Source organism: Caloenas nicobarica, chromosome Z (assembly GCF_036013445.1).
Source record: "Caloenas nicobarica isolate bCalNic1 chromosome Z, bCalNic1.hap1, whole genome shotgun sequence".
NCBI lineage: Eukaryota > Metazoa > Chordata > Aves > Columbiformes > Columbidae > Caloenas > Caloenas nicobarica.
This window is the reverse complement of record NC_088284.1, coordinates 28547262-28573532: the sequence shown is the minus strand read 5'-3', so window position 1 is coordinate 28573532 and position 26271 is coordinate 28547262. Positions and strand designations below refer to the sequence as shown.

The 26271-nt window shown below is 39.4% G+C and overlaps 1 protein-coding gene across 2 annotated transcripts in view; it reads right to left on the bottom strand.

The window, feature by feature from the left end:
* Nucleotides 1-262: 262 nt before the first annotated feature.
* Nucleotides 263-26271, bottom strand: part of ZSWIM6 (zinc finger SWIM-type containing 6) — a 120030-nt gene continuing 94021 nt past the window's right edge. Inside the window, exons 5-14 of one of the 2 annotated variants that reach the window (XM_065656817.1) lie at nucleotides 25295-25474; nucleotides 23542-23718; nucleotides 23103-23249; nucleotides 19933-20079; nucleotides 17549-17809; nucleotides 14169-14304; nucleotides 9134-9291; nucleotides 8442-8605; nucleotides 3264-3345; nucleotides 263-1138 (exon numbers count right to left, since the gene is read on the bottom strand). In XM_065656817.1, coding sequence (XP_065512889.1) covers nucleotides 276-1138; nucleotides 3264-3345; nucleotides 8442-8605; nucleotides 9134-9291; nucleotides 14169-14304; nucleotides 17549-17809; nucleotides 19933-20079; nucleotides 23103-23249; nucleotides 23542-23718; nucleotides 25295-25474 — 2315 coding nt within the window. In that variant the 3' untranslated portion in view covers nucleotides 263-275. The remainder of the gene's footprint in view (nucleotides 1139-3263; nucleotides 3346-8441; nucleotides 8606-9133; nucleotides 9292-14168; nucleotides 14305-17548; nucleotides 17810-19932; nucleotides 20080-23102; nucleotides 23250-23541; nucleotides 23719-25294; nucleotides 25475-26271) is intronic. The other variant, XM_065656818.1, reaches the window with a different exon arrangement.

The following is a 26271-nucleotide window of genomic DNA, read 5'->3' as shown; positions in this document are numbered from 1 at the left end:
ACGTGGGCTTTTGCCACTTGACAACATATACTCAGTGTAAACCAAACCTTTTTTAACCCCTCTTTCATACAAAACAGAAAAAAGGAAAAAAAAAAAATTAAACACACAAACTTTCACAACATGACAGTTTAGTTCGCAAACTCAGTATAACTATACACATATAATACCGGTGTGGCTCTGTTTCTTTAAGTTAAAAAGGATACAAAGGCAGGCTCAAGTAAAAACAAACCACCCCTCCCACCCCCCCGCCCCCCCCCCCCATTCACACATTTTCATCAACCAAACCGCTCACGAACCAGCATCATCAGTTTCTTTTTGCCTTTGTAGATTTGTTTTAGGTTGTCAATAAACTGTGTAAACTGGATGTGACCATCATGAGCCATTAAGAAGGTCTCTCGGGCCTTGCTGAGGAACTCTATAAACTCACTATAGTGTCGTGGGCTGATGTGAGTGAGACGTGAATGAGTTGTATTAATGTAGGCTCCGATCGTGGCATCCAAGAGTTGCCGTAAAGGGGCTTTGTCCAGTGACATAAGCTTACCAGAGTTCCTCCTTCCATGAAGTCCCACCATGCCAGGAGTGGTCAAAGTACACCTACGCAAAATGTCTGACAGTACTGTTGCACATTTGACACTTTTGACCACCAGAGGTATTATAGCTGCTAGCTCATTTTTCCCAAGGGAGTGGCTGAGCGCACATGCCCACAGAACGTCATTAATGGCAGGGTGTGTGTCCTGATTGTAACTCAGGTTGAGATGCGTCATGGCCAAAGTGGCCAGCTTGTAGGCCCGCATGGGGTAACCACGGTGCTCCATGTATCGTGCTATAGTAAAAAGCTGTGAGTAGCTCATGCCGGTTGTAGCAGCATCTAGAACGATTTGGTAAGCAGTCTCAAAAGCTATGTGATCCTTTTCACATAAGGTCAGTGCAGAGAGGGCACAGTTTTGAGGATCCTTCATGGCACACTGTAGAGCAAGCGTCCTAGCACTGCCGGCCAACTTCTCCTGCTGATGGCAGTCCAGATGCAGACGGACAATGGTGCTGTTGGACATCACTGTTGTAGCAACAATACTAGTGGCTTCTGTTGGAGTGAAAAGTGTAAACCAGTTTTGCATGATACTATCCAGTGCATAAACGCCTGGAGAGAGAAAGAAAGGATTAGCCACAATTGACAAAAACTAGCAGATACAGATGTTCTGCAAGAGATTACACTTGCAGCAAAGTCCTAAGAGATTGCCAGTACATCTAAGGGGATGCACTTCAGCAAGAGCTGCTTAACCAGATAGCATGGGTGAAAACAGACATTTATACAAAGGCTACAGTGTGAACTCTGTAGCAGCCACCCAAAACCAGAGAAGAATAAAAAAAACTGTAAGGTAAGCTTTAATCTCCTGGTGTGACAACTGAACTGTTTTACTTGTTATTTAAGACAATTTGGCTCATTTGGTCTCAACACATCACTCAAGAGCAACCCTTACCTTGAACACTTTCAAAAGGCAATTTTAACTTTAATCACTGTGCATCGCAAGGCACAGCACATGTACAAAGAAATATGAAAGTACGCTAAGTGGCTTTCTTAATAGAACACCACAGCACACTTCGAAAAAAAATCCTAACCCCCACCACCTCCCAACAAGCTTTTTAGATACATCTTGTATCCAATTCATATGCACCTGAACACCAAGATCCTCATTAGGGAAATTCTCTGAGCAATATGAACTACAGGGATTTATCCAAAATAGGTATTTTCTTTAGTATCACTTTATTCCTGGCATGTGCGTTTGTTTGGTAGGGGGGGAAGGGGGAAACCGTGACTAATGGGTTCTATAAATTGAACCTTATAGCCAACTAGAGCGCTCTATTATTGCTAGAGGCAGTTTACACACATCTGTGAGTGCACCTAAACCACACCCAGAGGTCCTCATTTTCTCTGTAGAGCTCTGATGCTTCCCATGCACCTCTTCACTCACATGCAAAAATTCGGTATAGCCAGAGAACACCATATCTTAATTTAAATAAAGAGATTCCTTGCTTTACCAGCATGATTAAGTCTCAAGAGTCCTTTGCATGATATTATAGGTTCTTTATGGGATACTTCCATTAGAATATGTAAACTAATTTAAAGCAGTATTAAACCCAGCATTTTATTTGCCGATATGCAACTGCACAAAATAATACCCAGCACTAATATCTGTAAGATGGCCTCAGTAACAATTATCTTAGCAAAGATATAAAAGCAATAAAACACAAGCATTGCACAAAAATTTGCAGACACAAACCACTTTCTGGCTGAAGGCATACAAAGGCAAGCTGTATTTTCCTATACTACTGACAATATTAGTTTCCCAGATAAGCATAAGGGAAAGAATAAACTAATACAGAGAATAAGCAGCAGTAATCCTCTGAAATTCTGAAACTCAAGAAGCATCTATGCAATACAATCCAAATCAGATGCATGAAAAAGAATAAAATAGGGAAACATGCCTTCCAGAAATACCTTTAGTGACAATTAAAACTGCTCCCTATTGTACATACTTCTATTGTCCCCACTACCACAGCAGCTGATTTTTTTTGGTTACAACTACAGTTTTCAACACATTGATCTTTACTTTCAGATTCTGCATCCTCTTTATGCAGATGTTAAACCTGAATACAGAAGCTAAGGGATGCCTCATCAAGATACACAAGAAATCCATGGCAAAGCCCAGAAATGAACAGAATATCCTGCTGAGTGCACTATTCTCCCTCTCACATTCTAAACTTGCAACCCAGGGGCTTCAATGAGAACCCCTTCATGAGATCCTATCTGCCACACAGTAGGAGGCATCCTCAGCATTTCATTAACCAGTTTTCTGGTTGTTCTTCCCACAGCTGACCAGACATCTCTCTCACCTGCCTTTCAGAGCAAGCAAAATTTTAGCACGTGCGATAGCCCAAAACCACTAGCCTTTTATTTACAGCAGCCTCAAGTTCAAACCCATCATGGAGGTGACTAGGGTTAATCTGCAGGTATTTCCCATGAGGTTATGCACACCCGCACCTTGCAGCGGAAAGAAGTCACACTACATTACTCAACTATTGTCTTGCTTGGTCTGTGTCTTAAAAAAAAAAAACAAAGCAAAACTACTTGTTACTGCCATGTCTTTTCACCAAAGGAATTTTAGAGATGAACAGAAAGTGGGAGACATTGCAGAACCTGCATGTTGACATGCAAGATCAAGCCCTCTAAAATTAGCTAACAAGAGAAGCATCTCAGAACATACCTACTTCTGTTGCACATGTTACCAGCCACCTCACCATTTCCCGCCGTCGCCAATTCAGTGTTGACAGCGTCATCCGCATCACCTATTAAAACAACAGAAACCAAATACCAATTAATCCTATTGCAAACCAAGGCAATATACCAAAAATTATGGATTTTAAGTTACTCAAGGGGTTCAAAACGGCAGCCTCTTGCCCTCTCCATTCTGTTACCTGTTGTTTAGCTGATATGTCAAAAGATTTGAAAAATATTCCTTAGCTCTCTTAGGATAGCATGCAGAGAGTAATTCTGACTAGAGATCCTTCAAGGCTAGAGAAGAAACTGTTTCATCCATGGAGGAAAAGGAAATAACATAAAAGCACCCCCCAAAACAACAAAAAAGCCTAACCAATCATAGAAACTAAATTATATCATGCCTCCTCCCTCTATGCATAGAAGCCTTTAAAGCTCAAACATGTCAACTCTTGTTGGCCAAAATAACGCCTTTAATTTTTCTGCCATCTGCATTTCTTTTCATTGACTTCAACAATAAAGACAGTATAGTGTTATTTGACTGGCTGGTTATTCTGCAAAGATACATCCACAGTTCCAGACATATCCAGGTATTATTAAGAAGTCTACAGTGATGATTTCTCTCTCTGAACAATGAGTCTCTGCAAAGCTCCGTTGTAAAACCATCAGAATCCTAGAAAAAGGACTATAGGCTTTGATATAAGCACTTGTGATTATTGCTTATGTTGTTTCTCAAAACATGGGCAAAGATATTTATTCAGTAAAACAAACATTGCATGGAAATTGCATGTAAAGGCTTGCTTCAGCTACCTGGACAGACCCCACAGATATCTATATGAAAAAAGCAAGTAGCTTTCCCCTTACAGCATCAGCGATCATACTGTGATGTTACTATTTGTAGCGGTTAAATAAAGAGCATAATAGGTCAATCATAGAGCTCTCAGAGATGATCTTTACATATTAAACTCAGTAAATGCACTTACAAAACAGCTTGGAGCCAGGAGCACTTGTAAGAGGGTTCTCAACCCATATCCCATCCCAATCCTGAGGTGACTTCGAAGTGACATGCAACCCTCTGCCATATTTTTTATTCCTGCCACCTCCTTTACCTATGCTATAGATAATTAAGATGGAAAGATGGCTGAGTAGCACAAATGCAGATATGATCTTTAAGAAGTCTAGTTATAAGCAACTATGAGCAGTTCCAAGGTGGCCTCCAAACATTCTCACTTTGAGACCCTGGTGACTGGTTGTACACCATGCAAAGTTACAGGATAAGGCCAGCTTTGTTGGCCTCAGATATTGTGGTATCATTTTAACTAAACAATAATCTAAATGCTAGATTGGAGAATAGCATTCAAAGAAAGCAAACTGATCTGTAAGGAGCAACCCAACACATTCTAAAATACGGCTAAAGCAAATAATGGAACCAGCCTTTGCTTGAAGGCTTTCTGGAAGAAAAACAGGCAGCCCACGCCAAAATGCGCTGGAGTGCAATTATGTGCCCCATTCTGTCCAAAGGGAAGAGGTCTATGTGACTTCCTGTACTGACGCAGACACAAATTGAAGACTAACACTCTTCCAATATCCATGATCAATTTTCAGCTTCCCCCAGGCAGAGTGAATTCAAGAAAAAAATACAGGGTTATGGACTGAATTCTGCTACCAGTCAGGGAGGGAAGTAGAATTAAAAAAAACAAGTGTGAATGATGACTTCTCTGAAAGTCTTCTCTGATGACTTCCCTCACTGTGGCAGCCTCTGTAAAAGGACCGGCAGTCACAAGAGCCTTCAGCACATGCAGTGGGCATTAACAATAGCCCCAGTGTAGACAGTCCTAACTCGAGAACAAAAACAATACCGTATCTAGTTTCTTGACATGGAAAAGTTTCTGGATTAACTATTCTGGAATTAGGTTCCTTTCATTTGATTAAACTGACAAACTGAGAACAAGAGAGAGGCCCTTTACTGATGATAAAAACCTAAGGATTTCAAATAAACCAAGAAAGAGCTGAAGATCATTTATACTGCAGGACATGTAGCCAAAGAACTATTTCACTTCTGCTCAATACATTCTTGAGCTATCTCTTCCTAAAAGGGAGTTCTACATCTGTCCAAGATTTATCCAAGATCTGTGCTATCAATTGAAGAGAGCTCCTCAACAAGTCAGTAAGTCTGAAAATGATGAGAAGTTTCTGGAAATTACATAGCTTATTTGAAAGCCAAGGTCTCTTCCACACAGAATAATCTTGACTTTGTCTTGATGGACCTTTACAAGAATTTCTTAGTTTAGAAGAACAGACGATCTCACCGCCCATAAGTGATACAATAAATGGCCAACCATTAGCTTCTGCACTAAAGCAAAACCTCCTCATCATGCACATTGGAAGGAGGTTTATTTATTCATTCATTCACACGTATTGGGGGAAAGGACACCACTTGCCAAATACGCATTGAGTGATCACCTGCACTAACTTGCTCAGCAGTTCTGCCAGCAGTATCTGTTTGCATGTGTGCAGTAATACTCATTTGTGCTGATGTAGCATACAACAGGCAGACAGAGAAATAGAAGCCCCTCCTGCACATGCAGATCTTACAGCATCTGCACCAGTAAGGTTCTGAAGGACAGAATACGCCTGGGATGCTCCATGCTCATTTGGCCATACTGATGACTCCAGCCAATTTAAAAGACCCTTCCCTCTGCTGAGTCACATAACACATGTTGCTATTGGAAACAGGGAGAAAGAACCCAGGAGTCCATACATTACTGCTCAATCTAGAACAATGTAAGGGGCTTTTCTGTCACAGAGATGCCGGTGACAAGAGTTGTGAAATTGCTCCTATCAGGCCAACTTGTAATTGCTGTACCCGAGGTAGAACAGTGTACCTGCAAAGACACTGCTGTTTAGTTTACCACTGTGGCAGCTGCAAATCCCCCAATGAGATCCAGAGCCTTCAACAGGGCAGTCAATGGCTCTTTAGCATGTTTTGTGTCCCACTGTGCCTGTCCCCACATACACACCTAGGCTGATGTCAAGGTGCTGACAGTCACATCCTCTCCCACCCCAGTGCATGGTGACTCCTCATGTTCACCTCCCCCTGGCTGACAGGGCAGGAGGGGTGGGACCCTTGGTCAACAGACAGGGTGCTCAACAAAGGAGGTTGCCAAGAGAACCTGAGAAGCTTCTAGACCATGCTCATGATGACCACAGCCAGATCTGACCAGGCTATAAAACAGAGCCTCTGCTGAAGACCCCCTTTAAATGGTCTCATCTGAGCAGTGGGACTGTGAACAGAGCTCTCCTCATAGACTGGAACACCATTTAAAGAGAATTCCTGGGTTTGAGTGCCCTTGCCTCCTCTTTGGTAATTTTCCTTCTGGATATATCCTTGAGTGAGTCTTTGCCCCTCTCAGGCAAGTTATTATTCTTCGCTGGGTATCTTAGAGCAAAGGAGGCTTCTAGTTCTGTTTTTTTTTGTGAGTGAATGCATGCACGTTGTGGCTTGTAATTATTCTTGTGTGGTCGTACAACAATAATTTCCTCACCTGGTATGCAAACCTGTGTATTACAGTGTTGCTGGAGTGCGATATAATTTGGGTAAAACCTGTTTCTAGTTGGTTTCTTGGCTAAACTCTTCTGGCTCGTAAAAAGTCTGTTTGGAGCTTGTTGCCTGCCTAATTTGACTTTCGGGGTGCCTCCATGACACCATGTGAGGGGAGAAAAGTTTTCCAGGGCACACAAGTGTCATAGGTAGTCAGATACTAGATAGTGAATACAGAATCTAATTGCCATTAAATCGGGGAGGTAGGGAAGGGGAAAGCAGGAAAAACATTACTGTAGAAATCTACACAGCTGTGAGTTACTATGAGAAAAATAGTATGCACCTTCCTTCTGGAAAGCAAACTACCTTTAAGATTCTTAAAACAGGTTTGTAAGCTTGGGACAAAACAGTGGATAAGTTCTACACCAGTTTGTTCCAAACTCTGGGACTGATGAGAAAGTATGGTTTCACAATGTTTTTTTCACTGCATCTCAATGAAGACACTCTGACAACACTTTCAACCACATACGGATATCCATGAATACAGTGGTATCCAAAATGTGCTGCTACCACTGAATGATACTTGGTGAATGCTTGAGATGACACACAGGTCAATCATAAGGATCTTTCTCTCTCTCAAGTAAACAAACATTTAAGGCAGAAATATACCAAGATGTGGAAAAAAAAAAAAAGCAGATTTCCACAACAACCTTTGGAATATGAAAAGTTAAAAAAGCATATAGAATCTCAGCTTTCTGACTTAAGACTTCAGATTCTAAATGTCTAGAATAGGCAAATAGTACCTTTCTCTGGCACGAGAAGCAACTGGGATAATATCCTTTCCCCACAAGTCTTTGGAGCTTTGTTTACTGATGCAAAGTAATAAATGGTTTTCTGATCTTTGCGTGGTTTTTTTGAAGAACTCCCTGAAGAGGGATGAAGAGATTTATTTTTGTTGAAATGAACTGTGTAAACGCAAAGATTCATCAGTGTAAGGCAATATTACTCCAGACACCTAAAACTTAGCTGTCTCCTTTTAGCTTACGAAGTCTGATCTAAGAGCATGAAAACTGATTTGAGGTTCTTGTACACCTCAAGCAGAGTCTGATGCATCTGACCATCCCACAGCTTGTGGAGTGCAGGATTTTGATGAAGGAAGTGAGAGGGCTGCTCTTGGCCTAGTCTGCCTTAGAAACAGGTCATTATGGTTGACCTTGGCTTTCTCTAGTGATTCAACAAGCACCTACCCAATTTCATTTATGGGAAAGGAAGGGAAGGAATGGCAAGAAACTCCTCAAGTCCATGCAGAAAATATAGTGCATTACTGGCAAGCAGAATAATTTTGCTTTCTAGCCAGTTCTGTGTATACTCCTGAACCCAGTGCACTGGTCCTGTCTCAGCCATGAACAGAAGAGTGCCTTGCAGCCAGTTGCTCCCAGTTCTCTCTTCCACCTGGACGGCACGAACAGGCTGCACAGACCTTGGCCTGTGTTTACCACTCAGTTGTGCAGAATCTAAAAACTCCAGACAGATCCCAAAGAGTGTATGGTCCTTAAAGTGCTATACCCACCAACGCTGCATCCAATTCCTTTCTTCTACTGTAATAATAATGAACTAGGGAAATACCTGAAGGCCCAGCTCCAGAGAAACTTTCAGAAGAGTGATGTCTGGCAAGCTGTCCATAAGTGTTGCTATTTTAAATGCATCTTGGGCAAGTTTGAAGATGTGTGATGAGGAGTGGATATTTTTCTGGATGGATTCTAACACTGTTTCCAGCCTCCGAACATCACCTGCAAGGTGCAAACAGAATCACCAAAACAGAACATGCTCCCAAAACATCTAGAGATGCATTATAATTGTGCCTGCCATTGCCATGCAATAATACAACGTTTCAGTTATACACACTTTGTTTTTAGTATCCTTCCATAATTAAATCACGTATGAAAGAAAGATACCAGACAGCACAAACTCCTCTAGTCCCTGATGGTGTTAGTGCAGTACACGGCCAAAAGTCATCCTGATTTGTGAATTTTACAAGTGATTTGTCCATGCCTGGGTCTCAGTCTATGTTGTGTGTCAGAAGAAGAAAAAGCTGTCTAATCAGCCTCAAATCAAGCTAATCTGGCTACTATCTAGCTAGCTTAACTCCTTTGCTAGTAAATTAAGTGACAGGTTTAATCCGGTTCAGTTTGTTGTACTCATTTCAAGCTCCTATCAGACTGCAATTTGGATTCCTAAACACAAGCTTTATAACCTGTTTACTCCATGCAATATTAAAAGCATACATTTAGTTGAGTACCTAACTGACAGCAATGTACCTTTGGCTGCTGTTAGCATGGTTGATGCCAGCTCACACTGCTGAGATTCAATGTGACTTAGAGTGAACCAGCGGGGATACCGGTTTGGAACAACTGATGCAATGTGGTGCGGGCGGGACACGTCTCCTGAAGGAGCCGTAGATTCCAATACTAGCAACCTGAAATAAGGAAGAAACACTTATTAAATAATTACTACATTAGGCTACTCATGAGCAAAACTAAAGCTGCAAGAACACTTGGCCTTGTTTATGAAATGTGCCCTTTTGACTATAAAGATAAACCACTCATTTTCTTGGAGAATCTTAAAAGTTCATTTGCTAAACTTGTTGACACCAGTGGGCATTTGGAAGAATTCACAGGACAACTAAACCACCCATTAGCCGAGGCAGCAGAGACTTTCTGCATTGTGCATGGAACTAGCTCTTTTCCCTGCCTTGTTTCAGTCTTTGAACCACAGATCTCAAGAAGGAAAGTGAAATTGTTCTCCACTGTACTGAGAACTTGTAAATATTTTTTGGAACATTTGGAACATACTTTCTTCACTTAAAAATGCTTAAAGTAAGGGAGAGGAATATTCAACAAGTCATTTGAATTTTGACTATCCAATAAATTCAGACATATCAAAAAGTACATTTTCTGCTCAAATACGACTGATTTTTAAAGTCCTTAAAACTTCAGCCTACCAACATTTTTTATAATGTACCATAATCTGATGTTAAAGTCCCAAACAGGAGTGACAGAGGAAGTTTCCTTTAAAGTTACTTTTCAGACTCCATTTTCTAATCCTGAAGCAAAAATTTCTTTAAGTATGCGTCAATCTAACAACAGTCTTATCCACCAAGGAGAATTCATACTTCAAAAATTCAAATTAATGTGTGTGTTGTTGATTACTACAACACAAGTGACAGCCCACAAAGACCCAGCTGATGGCCATTACAACACGCTACACATGACCAATACACTAGATAATATATGAATGCCAATGCAAAAAGCAGGAGTGAACAAAAAATCAGCATTTTTATTCAACACAATTAAGCATAGTTTCAGGACATGAACAGTTAATGAGACATCAAATGATAATAACAGACAACATCCAGGAGAAAAGAGTTTCTGGTGCTTGGCTTTTTGATTAGGTTTAATATCTTAGTTCTGTTTCTACCAGCTTTCATACACAAGTGATTTTTTAGCAGGAAGTCATCTGGGAGGTCAAAGGAAATTGGATCTCTTTTGTCAATAAAACTGCAACTACTGAACACTGAAAATGCAATGCAATGTGATTCTCTATGACAGAATATTTCTTATGGTATAAGCTCATTTAAACATAAGTCACAATTTCTTGCACTTAAATGCCTACACTCTTTAAGTAACTGAAGTGCACAGCTTTTTCACAGTAAGTTTTAAGATATCTCCTGCAGTTCAATCAGTGTGGTGTGGGTTTTGAAGCATACGAGAGTATCTTTAAGAATTCCCTGAGAAACGTAATTTTGAATATAAGGAACGGTATCTAGCAGACACATCAACACATGTAAATAAATATAAGCAGGTTAAGTTAACATTTTCAGACACAAGCATGTGCATGCTAATATATAAAAAAAGACTTCCCTTTTGTTTTGTATCAAAAGTCAAATCTCTTCACTACTACCACTGAGACACCTCTTTATATAGCTTTATACACATAAAAATAAAATACATGTAAACTCCTCAGCTGTTTTTTTTTTTCCAACCACAGAAACCGGGGGAGAGATGCCTTATTAGATGGTTTCAATAAACAGTAAAAATCCCAACTACCTAATGCAAAAAGGCATTATTAGGTTATGAATAACAGTAAATAGACAAAGAGCATAAAAGAAAGAGGCTGTGTTGGGAAAATCTTGTCACTTTGAATTTCACTACCAGCTTCTATGTTCCTTTGTTCTGAAAAGAAATGCTGTTGTGAATTGCTGGCTTTCATGCAATTTTGGCAAGACAAGGGAACATCAGAACAAGCACAAGCAGATTTAGCATTCTTCACTTTTCCCCCCCTTCCAAACATCAATTATTTAGCCAGGTTTTAGCAAAGCTACCTTGTGATTAAACATCACCATTAAAGTCTGGCTCCCAAAGCCTGGGTGAAATTGAGGCTTAATAAGGGATTGGCCAAACTAAGCCAAACATTCAAGTTCAGATTCCAAGTGAGCAGTCAACTAGGTCACTGCAGATTCACATTCTCCACAGCTCCCCTCCACACGTTTCAGTGCTGGAAGCAGAGAACTGCAGACAGAAGTGACCATCAAGAATAGCACAACCCCGTCCTTGCAGACCTGAGGTGAATGCATGAAAGGTTTTATGGTCTCAGCTTCCGTTGATTTCATATTGAATATTCCACACATGAAAATAGGATTAAAAAAATTAAGCAGCAACAGCTGATTTTGATTACAGAGAGGCAAACTACTCCAGAGCTGCTATCATGGGTCATCGACTCATGTAGACTGACTCTAAACACTTGTCTGGAGAGCAACTAGCTGAGGTCTAGGGAAGTTAACTTCTTTAATAAATGTTGAAGTGAAGAAATATGTTCCACTTCTAAAATCCTGAGCAATCACACAGATTTCTATGCAGCACCTTTACTAATTTCCACATGAAATTTTTGTCTTTGCCACGGCCATGGAAGAAAAGATGCTCCAAGTTTTTCCTCTTCTGATCCATTCAACTTCACAACTATGAGACAGACATTCAATTTTCACGTTTGCTTTCTTCTTTCCCACTCAAGGCAGTATTAAGTTAGTTTTTCCATTTGCTTTGTATCAGGAATCCTTTATACACTGAACTACAACTTTGGTGCGAATGCAAAGAATAACCAACCTTCTTCAGGAGAATTTGAAAAGCACTGAGGAATGTAGACAGGCATGGAATAGGAAGTGTCTAAATCTGCCATCACCACAATTCAAGGTAGTAGTCCACATTTCTGGAGAGTGCCAAATGATTATTGTTTAGAACTGAACTCTCATCTTCCTTATGAAGTGATGACAAAAGGGCTATGGAGAACAGCCCTGGTTATGCTGATGTCTCCTGCGATTCTACCAGTTGGAAACAAACAGATAACTCTTTCTTATACTGGTCTGTTTGAGAAGTAACTTTGGCTGAGATGACAGCTTCATGCCAAAAGATGGCTGGAGATGCCCATGACTAAACTGAGATTTTGCCATGTGGATTTTTCAGTGTCTTGTTTTTCCAGGAGAGAAAGGAAACTTCCAGCAAATAAGTTTTCAGTTATGACTGCTTTCTGGGGAAAGCCCAAATCCTTGTTCAAAAGGAACGGCATGCAGCCGTCGTGTTCACTGAGGTGTTCAGTGCACTGTGCAAAGCTGCTGATAGATGTCTATTCCAGCCTTTCAGCATGGCTTCAGTAGTTTAGTTTCGGGAAGAAAACACCACACAATCAATCTCTGAGAGACACTTTAAGGTAGTGACTGAAAATAAATACAAGGACACAAGTCTACTTTATAAAATTGACCTTTTTTTCCCTGAAAAAAAAAAGCCCCCAAAAAACGAACCAACCAAACTCACCCACCACATTTTGTGCTATCTTGCTGATCTGATATGACCAGGATTATTGATGGATGTAACTTGTGATAAAAGGAGTGTACTTACATGGCTCAGATACCTTTCTGATCATACATTTTAATGTTCTCAATAGTTCATCAGTAATGCCCTTTTGTGTTCTCAATCTGTTTCCCAAAACGCTAGTTATGAGCAGTGAGTATGCAAGGTCATTCTTCCTATTTCTTGGATGCCTTCCTTAACATCCAGTACTAAACAATCTTGAAGGCAAATAAAAAACAGGCTAAGCAGACCTTTGGAAAACAGGCTAAGCAGACCTTTGGAAAACAGGCTAAGCAGACCTTTGGAAAACAGGCTAAGCAGACCTTTGGCCTGACCCGATAGTAGCTATGTTTTGTTCTCGTGCATGCCATCCTGTTTAGTCCTTTAAACACAGAACTATTTTCTCCCCATTCAGCTCTTTGGTGAAACTAGCTCTAGAACACGCACCTCCAAAATGCTAAGATCCAGCCTGTCTGATGAAGCTAAATACTACTTACATGGATAGTGTGTCCTCCAATCACTGTGCAATCATTCTCGATAATAATTAATCTGGGACTTGATTGCTCTTAGTATTCAGTTGTGGCTGTTCTTTGTCAACCATCAACTACAAGGTTCTTGATAGCAACTAGACAGTCCAGATGGGACCAGTTTCTTCCCTGCATTGTATGTGGACAACAGATTTATCACTGATCATTTAGACTCTTGAAACTTCCTTCAGAAGGCTTTTATTAACTGCCATTACCAATCTGGACTGCTCTGAGATAAAGCTAGCACACACTGAGCACTTCCTGAGAAACATCTTTTTCCTGATTACTGAAGACAAATGGGATGCCAGTCAATTTTTTTTTTTTGCTATATGACATACTCCATTTAAATCCCAATATTCACCCAGAAGTGGGCAAGACTGCTTCATTATGAAGCACAAGAAAAAAGTACTGGCTCAGACCACACCATATGGTTTCAAATTTATCATTGAGAGTTAATTTATCAAGAAAGCCAGTGGAACAAACAGTCCTACTGAACAGGCTAAGCAGAAGATGATCCTGAGACTGCTGGTGAGATGCCTCTTTCCTCACTCCCTTCCCACTACCATCACACATACACACAACCACATGAGTGAGGGAATGCAGGTGCTAAAGCGGTCATTATCTAACAAAACCGCATGCCTGAAGAGTGGGATTCTGTAACAGAAAGATTTGTAACAGAGAATGCTGGTTTACAGTCGTAGATAAACAGTAATCGAACATTTATAAATTATTATATTGTAGTTACTATAGACACCGATTGCTTTTAAAGACAACAGAACCTAAATAACTTCTCCTTAAAGGGAAGGATGCTTCTTTCAGGAGAAAAAAAAAAAGAAAAAAAGAAAAAGTAGGTCTTGAATACCAAGCTTTTTCCTCTTTTCCCAGCTGCTACATGTGATTTTTCTGGACAACTCATGAATACGTACCGCATGGCTCTCAGTGCAGTTTTGTATGCCAATTCAGCATCATGAGGTAGGAGAGAGGTAAAAAGATACTTGGCAAATGTGTGCATTGGAACGCTCTCTCGATGGATGACTTCACCTAAACCACTATATGGTCCAGCTGCGGGAAAGAGAAAGAATTTCAGCCTTTATATACTGCTAAAATCCAATTTCTAGACCTTTAAAAACATTGACTATACCTTCAGGTAGAATTAGTATTAAGAAAGAGAATTTGCTGTGCAAAAGGTAAAGTTATATTGCTCTTTTCTGTGAAACATATTACAAATATATCATATATGTATTACATAATATGTCACAATGAATTACAAGTATATTAAATACCATATATTGAGATAACCAGACTATAGTACTAAGCAAACTACCGATGCATATACAAAGGAATGAATGGTTCCAGTGCTCCATAGGGCTCATTCAGCAAGTGTATATATTATGCAAAAGTAGAAAGTGATAATCCTAGCTTTGCCTCCATGTAGTTATATCGTGCACATGAATGCCTATGCAGTCTGCTGCTGTGTGACTGCTTTATCACAAATCCACCATGAAAAAAGAAGAGTGGTTACAGTGGAAAAATGCATATCTTAAATTGAAGTTACATGACCAATCACTATAGCAGCAGATGAACCCTATCAACGTCTCACCTGACATTAGGCATTTAAATAAACCTTTGGTCTGGACTTGGTCTCCAGAGAAGACTAGGTCAGATCTTGCAACAAAACTGGTTTTGTTAGTCCGTTATAGCCACAGGGTCTTAAAAATCGTATTTGTTCTGGGAAAATTATTCCCATTGTTAGGGCAATGGATTTTGTTTGTACTCAGTGCAGCCAGTTCAACTTCATAACAGCAGTGTCAAGGTTGATAACAAAGAAGTTAAATACAACTATTTCCTTGCTGAGTTCTGAATGTTCACCATGCATATGAATCCCATTTTTACATTTTTCCTGCAACCTTAAGACTGTCATTCCTGTTAAAAGGAAAACTGTGTCAAACAGTTTTTGACTTCAGTGACTAGAAGTTCAGGCATTAAATGTTTGCATTAAATGTTGCAAGACACAGAATAGAGATCTTACATTAAGGATTACTGCACTACTATTGCACAGATAGCAGACAGCAGTCCTAGAAGTTACTACTACTACTTCTACTAGAGACTCCAACCCCCACGACACTTGGATGATGGATGAATGATCATATGAGCACACTTCTTTGCTGCAGAGTTACATGTCATTCGAACAGCTTCCAGCAGTGGTTCAAACTAACATGGCAAACTTTACACTGAAGCAGACAAGGAGAGCAAACAAGGAGAAACAGCCAGGCTGTTTCAGCAATGTTTTCCTTACTGGTGGCTTAGCACAACATGCAAAGATAAAAATCACTAGGCACGAAAAAATTCTGAGCTCTATAGGTGGGCATTTCTGAAGACTGGGGCTGATTACAAAGGAAATGACAATGAAGATTTACTAGTTGACAGTGTGTCTCATAATCATTTAAAATGAAGTTGAAAGCCATTCAAAACTGGCTGGCATTGCTTCAATGAAAGAAGCCATTTCATGTACGTTTGCCAGTTGGTGGTCCAGTCAGAAACTCAGTTAGGACACAAAGAATACATGACAAAGCATTTATAGGAAAATATATTCTGCTGTTAACTTTGCAGTGAGGCAAAAAAATTAAAACGGTTCTTGCAAAACAGTCTTAGGTTCCACTTTCCCACACACTCAAATGGTAGCTACATACAGCATGCACTAATCTGCAGTAACAGCATGGAAATCAGCTTAATATTGGATTAAGCTTTCTTTATTATATCTACAGGACTTTAACTATAAAAACACAATTGATATGATTAGCATCTTGAATCACTGCACAGTTTTTCTTCCATGTGAGCCATTAGTTTCTGCCTAGCCTAGAGTAAACTGAAGCTATCACAGGAAAGAGATTTCTCAGCACACAGTAATGCAAGACCATTGCTGCACACCACACACCACAGCAATTCTGCAGGCAGTTCTATTAGCAGATTTCCTGCTATGATCACTTGTTTGCTACTTTAAGAAAACATTAAGACAATTTCAGTGATCAATTAGTAAAATAGAATTTTCAGAGAACACTTGAGAGAAATCCTGCCTTTTCCACATAAAATGTCCTTACCAGTAAACAGATGCAGCAAATTGATTTTATAATCCATAGGATGCCTGTATAGTGGTTAATAGCTGGATCCAGCAAGCAACTGTTCTTGTCCAAAGGCCATAAAGCAGCAGTATAGCCACACCATAATGGAAACTCTCCCCATGATGTGGCTTGTCTGCAGTTTCAAATGGCACCATCAGTAGGTATCAAAGTCTTTAGGGATCTGGGCAAAAATAGCGACTCAAAGCTGAGAACCCTAAACAAGATATTGCATCTCTTCCATTAAAGGGGAAATTTTAAAAAGATAAATGTCTTACAGAAAGAAAGCAAAACCTGACTGTTGTGTAACAGCCTTCACAACTTATCCAGAGCAGTAACCACACTCCCCACCATCCCGTGGGCAAGCACTCAAAGCCTGGACCATCCCTTTGGCTAACTGGTTCAATCTAAAATTTTTTCTTTCATTTCCAAAAGGAAAAACCAGAAAGAACCCTCAGAACCCATGAGACTACTCTCTGAACATGAAGCTTAAGCGCTACATGTTACGTCTTTTTAAAAGCTAGGGCAAAAATATGTGCTTTTTTATACAGATTTTATTGCAGCCATCAGCTAATTCCCAAAGACAAATTGTCTTAGTCAAAATTTAGTCACAAGATCAGGCCTTAAGCCTCAATATTTGACCACTTATTTCTATTTTCACATATAATACAAACTTCAGAAGCAAGTCATTTTCTTAATTGCTACAAATAAAATATTACATTTCTATCCCACTAATTCTAAGTGAATTTTCTGAGCGCTTCACTTGGGAACAGAGGTAAATATCTTCATATGTTTACAAAGCTGGCAGTCTCTTTTTCAGTTTACAAGGAACACTTAGAATTTTGCTACCTGAGAACTGTTGATGATAACTGATGTCTATATAATTTAATTGTGAGCCTAGGTTGTACAATAAGGATAGTGGGACTATGACAAGCAACAAATCTAAAGAACAAAATGTAATAAAAATTAAAACAAAAGGCTTACAGGTTAATAGATGCTTTATGTCTAAAGTCACATGATATCTGAAGTATGTTTGATTTTCGTAAGAGATGGAAAACAACATTTTGCTGGAGTTCTACATCAAAAAACCACTGGAAGTATGTAAGGCAGTTTCCACTGGAATACTAATTGTGTGTGCCTGTGTAAATGAAGACAGTTTAAAGAAGCAGTTAGCATCTATATTGAGCTACCTTCTAATAGGAAGACTGCTTGTTTTCGAAAAATCTTCACCAGAGTATCATCCAATTCAATTTCCTGTAGCTTAGAAATGAGCTGCTCCTCATTTCGACAAACCTTCTCTTGTGCATACAAGCCATCTGGCATTATTCGTTGCTGTCCCAGCCCTATCAACGCTACTTCCACAGCCAGTGTTAAATAAGATTCCCCTTCTTCTAAGAACTTGTGTGCAGGCAGGTGCTGGTACTCCAGAGATTTGCATTGCCCCATGTTCTCTGTAAGGGGTGACAGAAAGAACAACAGATCAGCAAAACATTCTAACCCATAATATGCCTATAATGCCACATTTACAAATGCACCCTCTGTCAGTATACATTTTTTAAAAACAATTTGAATTACTACTGTAATGTCAATATCCAGTGATCCAATCTAAAATTCCACATGGCAGAAATCCATCCAATTCCACATGGCAAAAATACACAAAACAATTAGGTTTCAGATAATCCACTCAAATAAAACTTTTCATTTTTAAACTGCACGATTTAGAGAAAGGCAGTTTCTCCAGCTTTGTGTTAATAAGGCCAAAATTGGAAGATCCATTTCAATTTTTTTTCCCCACAAGCTATTAGGACTCTGCAAATACAACAGGCCTGGCAACTCCACAACTTTAAGGCACCCTCTGTTTGCTAGCACTCTTTTTAGTTTTTTTTTATTGTTACAGTTAAATTTATGATAAAAATATACATTATTAACACTATAAGTCCTATTTTTAGTAAAAATTACATGTAAATTCCACACAGACCAAGCCATATATTGTTCTAAAGAGTACTACCAATTCATTTGGCACTTCACAGACATATCACATGACAAAACTCTATTCAAACCTGTAGCAGTTTACAGTCTAATTTGGGAATAAAAAGTTATAATCGACAGATGTAAGCAGATGGCCAACTACAGCAAATGAGAAGGCTGAATGTATTTGGTCAATTGCATATGCATGTGTAGGAGGAAGTTACTTTTCAACACACTGGTTTCATTTCATGGGGCTGTGATTTTTTTTTGGTTTTTGTTTGGTTTGGTTTAGGGTTTTTTGTATGTGTGTATTTTTTTTTTTGTAATTGCAAAGAATCTGATCTCCAATTTCTTTTAATTAAAACTTCTTCTAGAATTGGTAGATGTGAGATTGGAAATTTATTGAAGAAAATCTAATTGAATAATGTGAGTTTTGAAGCAAAGCCCCAAGAAGATTGCAGATGTTCACATGAAAGAGCTGCAAGCAGAGGGATGAATCCAGTTTCTGTCTACACAGGTGGTGATAAGAAGCTATCACAGAGGTAGAAAAAGACTGAGCATAAGGAATTAATCAGTTAAACTCCTGGGAAGCAAATACTGAAATTAAAATGGCCATACACATCCTATCCTAAACCACACTACTTTCGAAATCATATCATTTACCAACTACGTATGCCATCAATTTGAAGTATTACGTAACTTGCAGCTAAGAAGTTCAATAACATCCTGGGCTGCACTAGAAGTGCTGCTAGCAGGTCAACGGAGCTGACTCTTCCTCTGCTTAGCACTGGTGAGCCCACACCTGGAGTGCTGTGTGCAGCTGTGGGCTCCCCAGTACATGGACATACTGGAGCAGGTCCAGTGTGGGGCCACAAAGATGATCAAAGGATTACAGCATCTCTCATATAATGAGAGTGAGACGGGGGGGTTATTTAGCCTGGAAAAGAGAAGGCTCAGGAGGATCTTACCAAAATGTATAAATATCTGATGGGAGATTGTAAAGAAGACAGTGCCAGACTCTTCTCAGTGGTATCCTGTGACAGGACAAGAGGTAATTGGCACAAACTGAAATACAGGAAATTTCATCTGAGCATAAGAAAATACTTTTTTTATTGTGAGAGTGGTTGAACACTCCAAGAGCTTGCACAGAGAGGTGGTACAGTGTTCATTCTTGGAGTTATTCAAAACCCAACTGGACATAGTCCTGGGCAACCGGCTCTAGGTGACCCCGCTCTGAGCAGATCAGCTGAACTAGATGATCTCCATATGTGCCTTTCAACCTCAAAAGTTCTGTGATTCCGTGCGACTTCTCAGAAAGAGGACAGAGCAATGTATGTGGAAAGGCCTGCTGCTATAAAGTCTTATTTGGTTTTATTTCAAGTGTGAAATATGGAATTGTCTTCAAGAATGAGTAACTGGTAATTTTTAAGTGCTTTAACACTTTACCTTAAACATTTTCTCTCCCTTGTGTTTTCTTAAGGAAAGCTAATATGAGTTCTTACACTATAAGAACATTGGCTTTGAAGCTGATTCACAAAGACAAAATAGAAAAATGCCTCCAGTGAATGAAGATGTATAGAAGATTGCTCCCTTTGCTTGGCCTTACCCATGAAGTCTGAGAATCCATGGAAGCTCTCATCATCCACCCTGCAGGCTTCCATCAGGCTACTGAAGAGAGTGCCAATGGGGTCCAAAGGATGTCCCACCCAACCTTCAAGATTTGTTATTGAGGTTACTCCTCTGTGGAGAAGTTCTGTGACAGAAAAGAGGGAGTGAGAGTGAGCACATTAGCTCCTCAAAACAATTATAAAAGTAAAACTGATTAAAATGCCCTCAGTACAGAATTCGGAGTATTTCCAGTAACTTCTGCTAAGAAGGAAAAAACAGTACCTTTCAGGGTAAATTAATTGTCCTTTGGAAATATGTTGAAAGAGAAAAAAAAAAAAAAAAAGAAAAAGAACGAAGGCCAAACAGCATTTTGAGCACTAGCAAATATTATGGGTCAAAAATTTCAATCACAGTATCTTTTGAAATCTCTTACTTGATATGAGTAACTCTTCTAAAAACGTCTGCTGAAAAATTACAGCAGACTTTTTGTAAAATATTCACAACTGTTTCTTCACTCAAAAAGATGTAGTACCATTTTTACATTTTAAGTTAATCTGATGGCTCTGAAGTAAATGAAAATATTCTAAAATTTGTTCTGTTTTTATAAATAAAATACAAGGTTATCTTGCATCTAAATATTTATTGAAGTAATAAGCTCAGGATGACAGCTCCTTTAAAAAAATATGTTTAAATGACATATACAAGAAAAAGTTGTCCTTTAAGTGGAGCAAGTACGTTTTTTGCCATTCTAAAATTTCAGTCAACAAATACCTTCATGAATACTTTGTTTTGTAGTCCCCACCCATCATTCAGTTAGAATGTGGAATAATTGTTTAGCAGAGTGAAATGAAGGAATTGTTGTTGTGGTAACATTTTAAGAGATTCCCCAGATACCTTTTTTTTTTTTTACTAAGTCTTATTTCAACAGCTCCCCTTTGACTCCAACTCCTAACTTTTTTCCTCCTAGACACATACACACAACTGAACTATGAGATGTCAGATGCATTATGGGTGACACCATTTAAAAACTGTATACAAGCCATTATGGATGCTCCGTTTCTCTGCCTCTTACACACTAGCTTGGACTAGCCTCCGCTCTGTCTTGTTCACAAAGTGCCATCATTCGTATTAACCATATGTATTATCACAGAGCTCTAAAATCCTGCTTCTTGCCTATTTAAATGTGTAGAGCTACAAAATGAAACACAGCCACGCTGTTGAACTTTCTTTGGTTTTGTTTTTGTGTTTGTTTGGTTTAGTTTTTTAATTGGTTTTTTGGTTGTGGTTTTTTTTTTTTTTTTAAGAATCCACTGATATGCAATATAAAAAACAAACAAGTAAATCATTGTGTTACTAACAAATAGCATGTGCTAGAGACAACAGGCAGAAGCAAGTAATATTACCAAAAAGGATTAATCACATTATTACTGACTCATTTGTTTAATCTATTGTGCCTACTGATGAGCTGCACTCGTATCATGCCAAACAAAGGCTTCAGTCCTCCAGTCACGTAGACATTTAACTTTAAATCATGCAAGTGGTTACACAGATATCAGATCAGTCACATGAATAAAAGTTAAGTAGAAGCATGTGGTGTTTGCTGAACTAAAACCTAAAGCTGAGCTGTAGCTGCAGAATTCATCTGCTCATAGACAAGATCAACACAGTTTGTGGTATTTAATGAGTATTCTTTTAAAATTCCACACGTAAGATGAAAAAAAAAATGGAAAAAAGTGGTGAGTGACAACATAGAAACAACAAACTCATTTGTTTCAGGGCAGGCTAGATAGCATTTCATACACTCCATTCTTTATTTATAATAGCAGAATATTAGTTGACAGCTACAGAAACTACTCACAGGGAAAGGAACTTATCAGAAGTATTGAGTGTCCAGATACTGCATTAGCAGCTGGGAACGGAAAGAAGCAGTACTGCGGCCAGCTGACTTGCAGCAGACCCTTCACACCTGCCAGTGGTACCTACACACACACACAATGACACAGGTCCCTCCCTTCTTGACTCCCCAGTCTGAGAAGCTAAAAAAGCTGCAAAGGCTTTAAGGGAATGCTTGTTAAGAATAGATACATTACATGATAAGAAGACTTAGCAAATTCTCCTAAGTAGTAATACAAAATGCTCTTAAGTTTTGTCAGAATCTAGGATCCACAACAGTGCTCAAACCTTTCTTGGGTATCATGAAAAAAAAAAAATTAAAAAAATGGAGGCACACAGGAACTACCAGCTATTTTTTTTTCAGTAAGGTGTCTACCTTATCTTCCAAACACTTATTTCTGGAAAAATATCTGTACACACACGAAAAATTCGCACATATGACTTCACATTGGTATTCTTGCCTACAATGCATGAGAATGCACATAGTTAAGAGTAGCAAAGAAGATTTAAAAGAAAATGTGAATTAAGGGATTCTTGTAGCAGCTAAGAAAGCAATTCCAGTTTTTCCATGTGCATTCTTCAAACACATCAGCCATCCCCTTCTTCTGCTGCTTCTTCAAACTAACGACAAAGTTCAGTGTACAATTATTTTGGGTAGCAAGGATCACATGGCACAGAAACTGTATCTAAAGGAAAGTGTTCCTTCAAAAACACAGGGGCAGTGCTCAGAGGAACACCATGGAACGTTTTATAAAAAAACATGTTTCAAAAGCACACAAAGAAGCAATTCACCTCTATTCAGAAACACTAAAATGTTAAGCACTATAAGAGACTCTTTTGGAACAAACTGCCCAATTTGATGAATTTCCATAGCACAGACTTTGCCTCGTTGCCCTCAATGTCAACTTCAGGTTTCCACCTCAGAAATACACAGTTCAGCTAAATTATATGTCAGAGAAAAATATTATTTTAAACACCTGACATGCCAAATGCAAAGCTCTGTTTAAAAGCCTGTAAATTACACAGGGTGAATATTTTTACTGTGTAACCAAAAACCTCGATTGGGATGAAAGCTCCATCACGCCAGACATATTGCAGAAGGCAGAAAGCCTCTGACATCTAGAATGTGACATTACCACTATGATTGTTTGGACCAAAGAGTTAAAGTCACCTCTTTCGTTTTAGTTTCAAAACCGATTTTCTCATGCAAAGTTCCAGTCTGGTGTTACTGTCACCTCTGCATGTCCTTTGCCCTTCTCTCTTCCCCACATTTACCTTTCTTCTGAGCCCGGAACATTTCCAGCTGTTTCTGCTGCTGCCTTCTTAGGGTATTAACAATAGCTATTGCTAGCCTCAGTGCTTCTCGTGGGTATCCATGAGATCGTAATGCATCCACCCTCGCACAGGCTGTAGGAACATGTTCTAAAATGGAGAAAATAATTGAGGAATAGCAATGCTTCCATGTCTGCAATGGTCTGTTTTGCTAGGTTACTCAAAAGGGCTTTTTTTATTTGGCTGGTTGGTTCGGTTTGTTTTTGTTTTTAAAACTATGCAAGGACGCTTAAGGACTACTTCTGAGCCAGCATTTCAAGGGAGCCTCTGTTCTTTTTGCCAGGCTTTTCATTCATCTCCCCACCATCCCCCAAAAAATAATGCCATAGAAAATGAACAAAGCAGCAAGTCATGAAAATGTCTTTCCGGTTTAGCCACTTACCATGCCAGAGGGGCCACCCATGAGAGTCGAAGAGTGAGTTTTCAGTGTCGTCATGGTAACAGTAGTTGGTGTACAGGTCACTGCTGATAATGTGCTGTAAGTGGCTGTCCTGCCAGTGCAGATCACACGCCTCAATGGCTCGAGTGAACACCGTCCGATGTGGCCTGTTCGGTGAATCTGTCATTTTCACAAGTTCAGAAAGCTACATCAGCTTTTACTCATTCACATGAGAATCAGTCATTCACAGTATTCTTGTCTTCTGCCTATTCACCAATCCCCAGACGAGGGCAGCCTGCCTTGCACCCCTCTGCACCGAGCAGCCCGCAGATGACATTTCGCATCTTATTGCAATCCAACAGTTTGGATGAAGTGTGTGCCGTTCACTTTGCATTCAGAGAGATGTACAAACCAGCACAGCTGATGCTAAACAGGACTTTGCATAGAGATCAGCTAGAGATGAAGGACATTCAACAGGACATACGGAACTCCCCTAACAACAAACTAGAAAGTATGGCGCACAGCTACTCAAATATCCCCAGCTTCTCTCCTCCTCAGACCCAGAGCTGCCAGGATGAGGGATGGATAATCATCACATGAAACATTTTCAGGTTTTCTCTTTCAGAAGTGATATTAACTTTGAACAGTTGTATAATTTGTCATAAACATATACAAATATGGTAAAGAAAGTGAGGTACTGAGGCCATGGGACTGACAAAATCCTTACTGGACATCTTCCTATGGCAAAATCACTCTGTTGACACAGCACTGTCTACGATTGTTGAGATGCCATGTCAGAGTTACCACTAGCCTGCCCAGGTTGGGCTAAACATCACAAGATACAGAAAGCAAAACACCTCTGTAGGGAGTTACATGCTGAATGAACTTCTGTCCCCAGCTAGCTGTGAGATCTAAAAATGAACCAAGTCTATTTCCTTCAGAGGTAAACTTCCCAGAAAAAGAAACAAGGAAAACCCCATCTAAGTCCAAATCTGCCACCTCCCAAGCACTTGATTTTAACTTTATCAAAATTACATTAAATACATATAAAAAACCTGAGGGTTTTGAGGATTATGAAGTGTTTTTTCTGAGATAAATATCCCACATCTTCTCCAGTTATTAGCAAAGTAGCCATCTTTGCTTGAAGGGGACTGAATAAGGCTTCTGTCAGATTTGATAATAGCATTTTTAGATTAGAAAGCATGACATCAAGTAAGAAGTGACACCTCCTCCAAGACAGCAGTGTTGCTTCTGCAACCCCCCCACACCTGGCAATGCAGACTGCACATACAGAGCACATCCCACAAATAGCTGCTTTGGTTTCTCACACACGAGTTTAATGCAGTTGCAATATATCTCTCTTTAAATAGGTATCAAAGGCTTTGTAACTGCAAACAAAACAAAAAAAACCCAGCACCAGAAGGAATACAAGATCATAGGCAAGCAAAGAAACAATAGGCTTTTACATTACATATTTCCAGGACACTCAATTTTCATTCAACACATTTAGAAGGACCAAGTGAAACATTAGAAGACCTAACTAAACACAAATACTTGAACACATTGTGGCCCCAGCACAAAAACCCCACCTATTCATCCTTTCTGCAAGGATAGTATTAGTGAAAATAAGTTTGGCTGGTCAATCCTCAACAAGAAAGTTCCTTGTCCCAGAAAGGAATGCTGAATTCTGCAGGCTAAAGTATATAAGATAGAGGTTATAATACATGTTGCAGTCAGTGCATATGTTTAGGCTCACCTTGGTTAGCATTTGCACCCTGAGGCAAAGCATTGGTTAAATTGGGCAGCTCGTTTCCATGGTTTCCATCTTCCCAGGGACAAACATCCACACTGTTCCATTTTTTCAGCTGTTTTAGCCAACTGGCCTTCTGCTCCAACTTGCAGTGGGGATTTAAGACTATACACATCCACAGAGCACCTGATTTTAAAAAAATTGCTAAATTATGTTTTCTATTAAAAAAGCAGCAGCCAATGACTAATTGCAAACTTCTATATTGTAACACTTTTTCTGCTCTCAAAAGCTACACTGCTTGCTTCCCAGCTACACCTAATAGCAGGCAGACTGAGCTCCCAACACAGGATCTTTGACCTGGCATAGCCTATCTGAAGCTGTTGAAAGACAGTACCAAGCCAGCCTTCTCAATTAAAAGGCATTAAGTGTATTAGAAAATCCAGAGTTCACAATGTATGATCAGACAAACATCAGTCAAAAGCAAACAGGAATTCCCATAAAGTTACAGCAAGAAATGACCAAAGTTTTTATTCTAATTTTTGTACCGGAAGCAAATGTTGTTTTCTATGAACAAGAACTATGTATCTTCCAGTATCACATTACAGGAACCAAAGTAGTGCATTAGTATGACATGTGTTTTGTAAACATATACTTCTAAACTTGGAACCCAGCTAACTTATATAACTCATTCCCAAACATACCTGGGTCTCAGAGATCCAGTAAACACTGGTTTTATACAGTCTAATGGTAATAAAATATTTTTACTGCAATTACTTCTGTAATTTGGTTACACTGAAAATTTGTTTGACATTTTCTGTTTACGGAGCTTGAAGGAAAACTAATCTGTGCTGACATTTCACACATACCATCACTTTGGAACCTGCTCCCTGAGACTATAGAGCAGGGCAGACATACATACATCAGCGTCTCTAGCAACGATTTTCAAATGGAAACATTTTTCTCTAAATCAGCAGTCTCTTCAG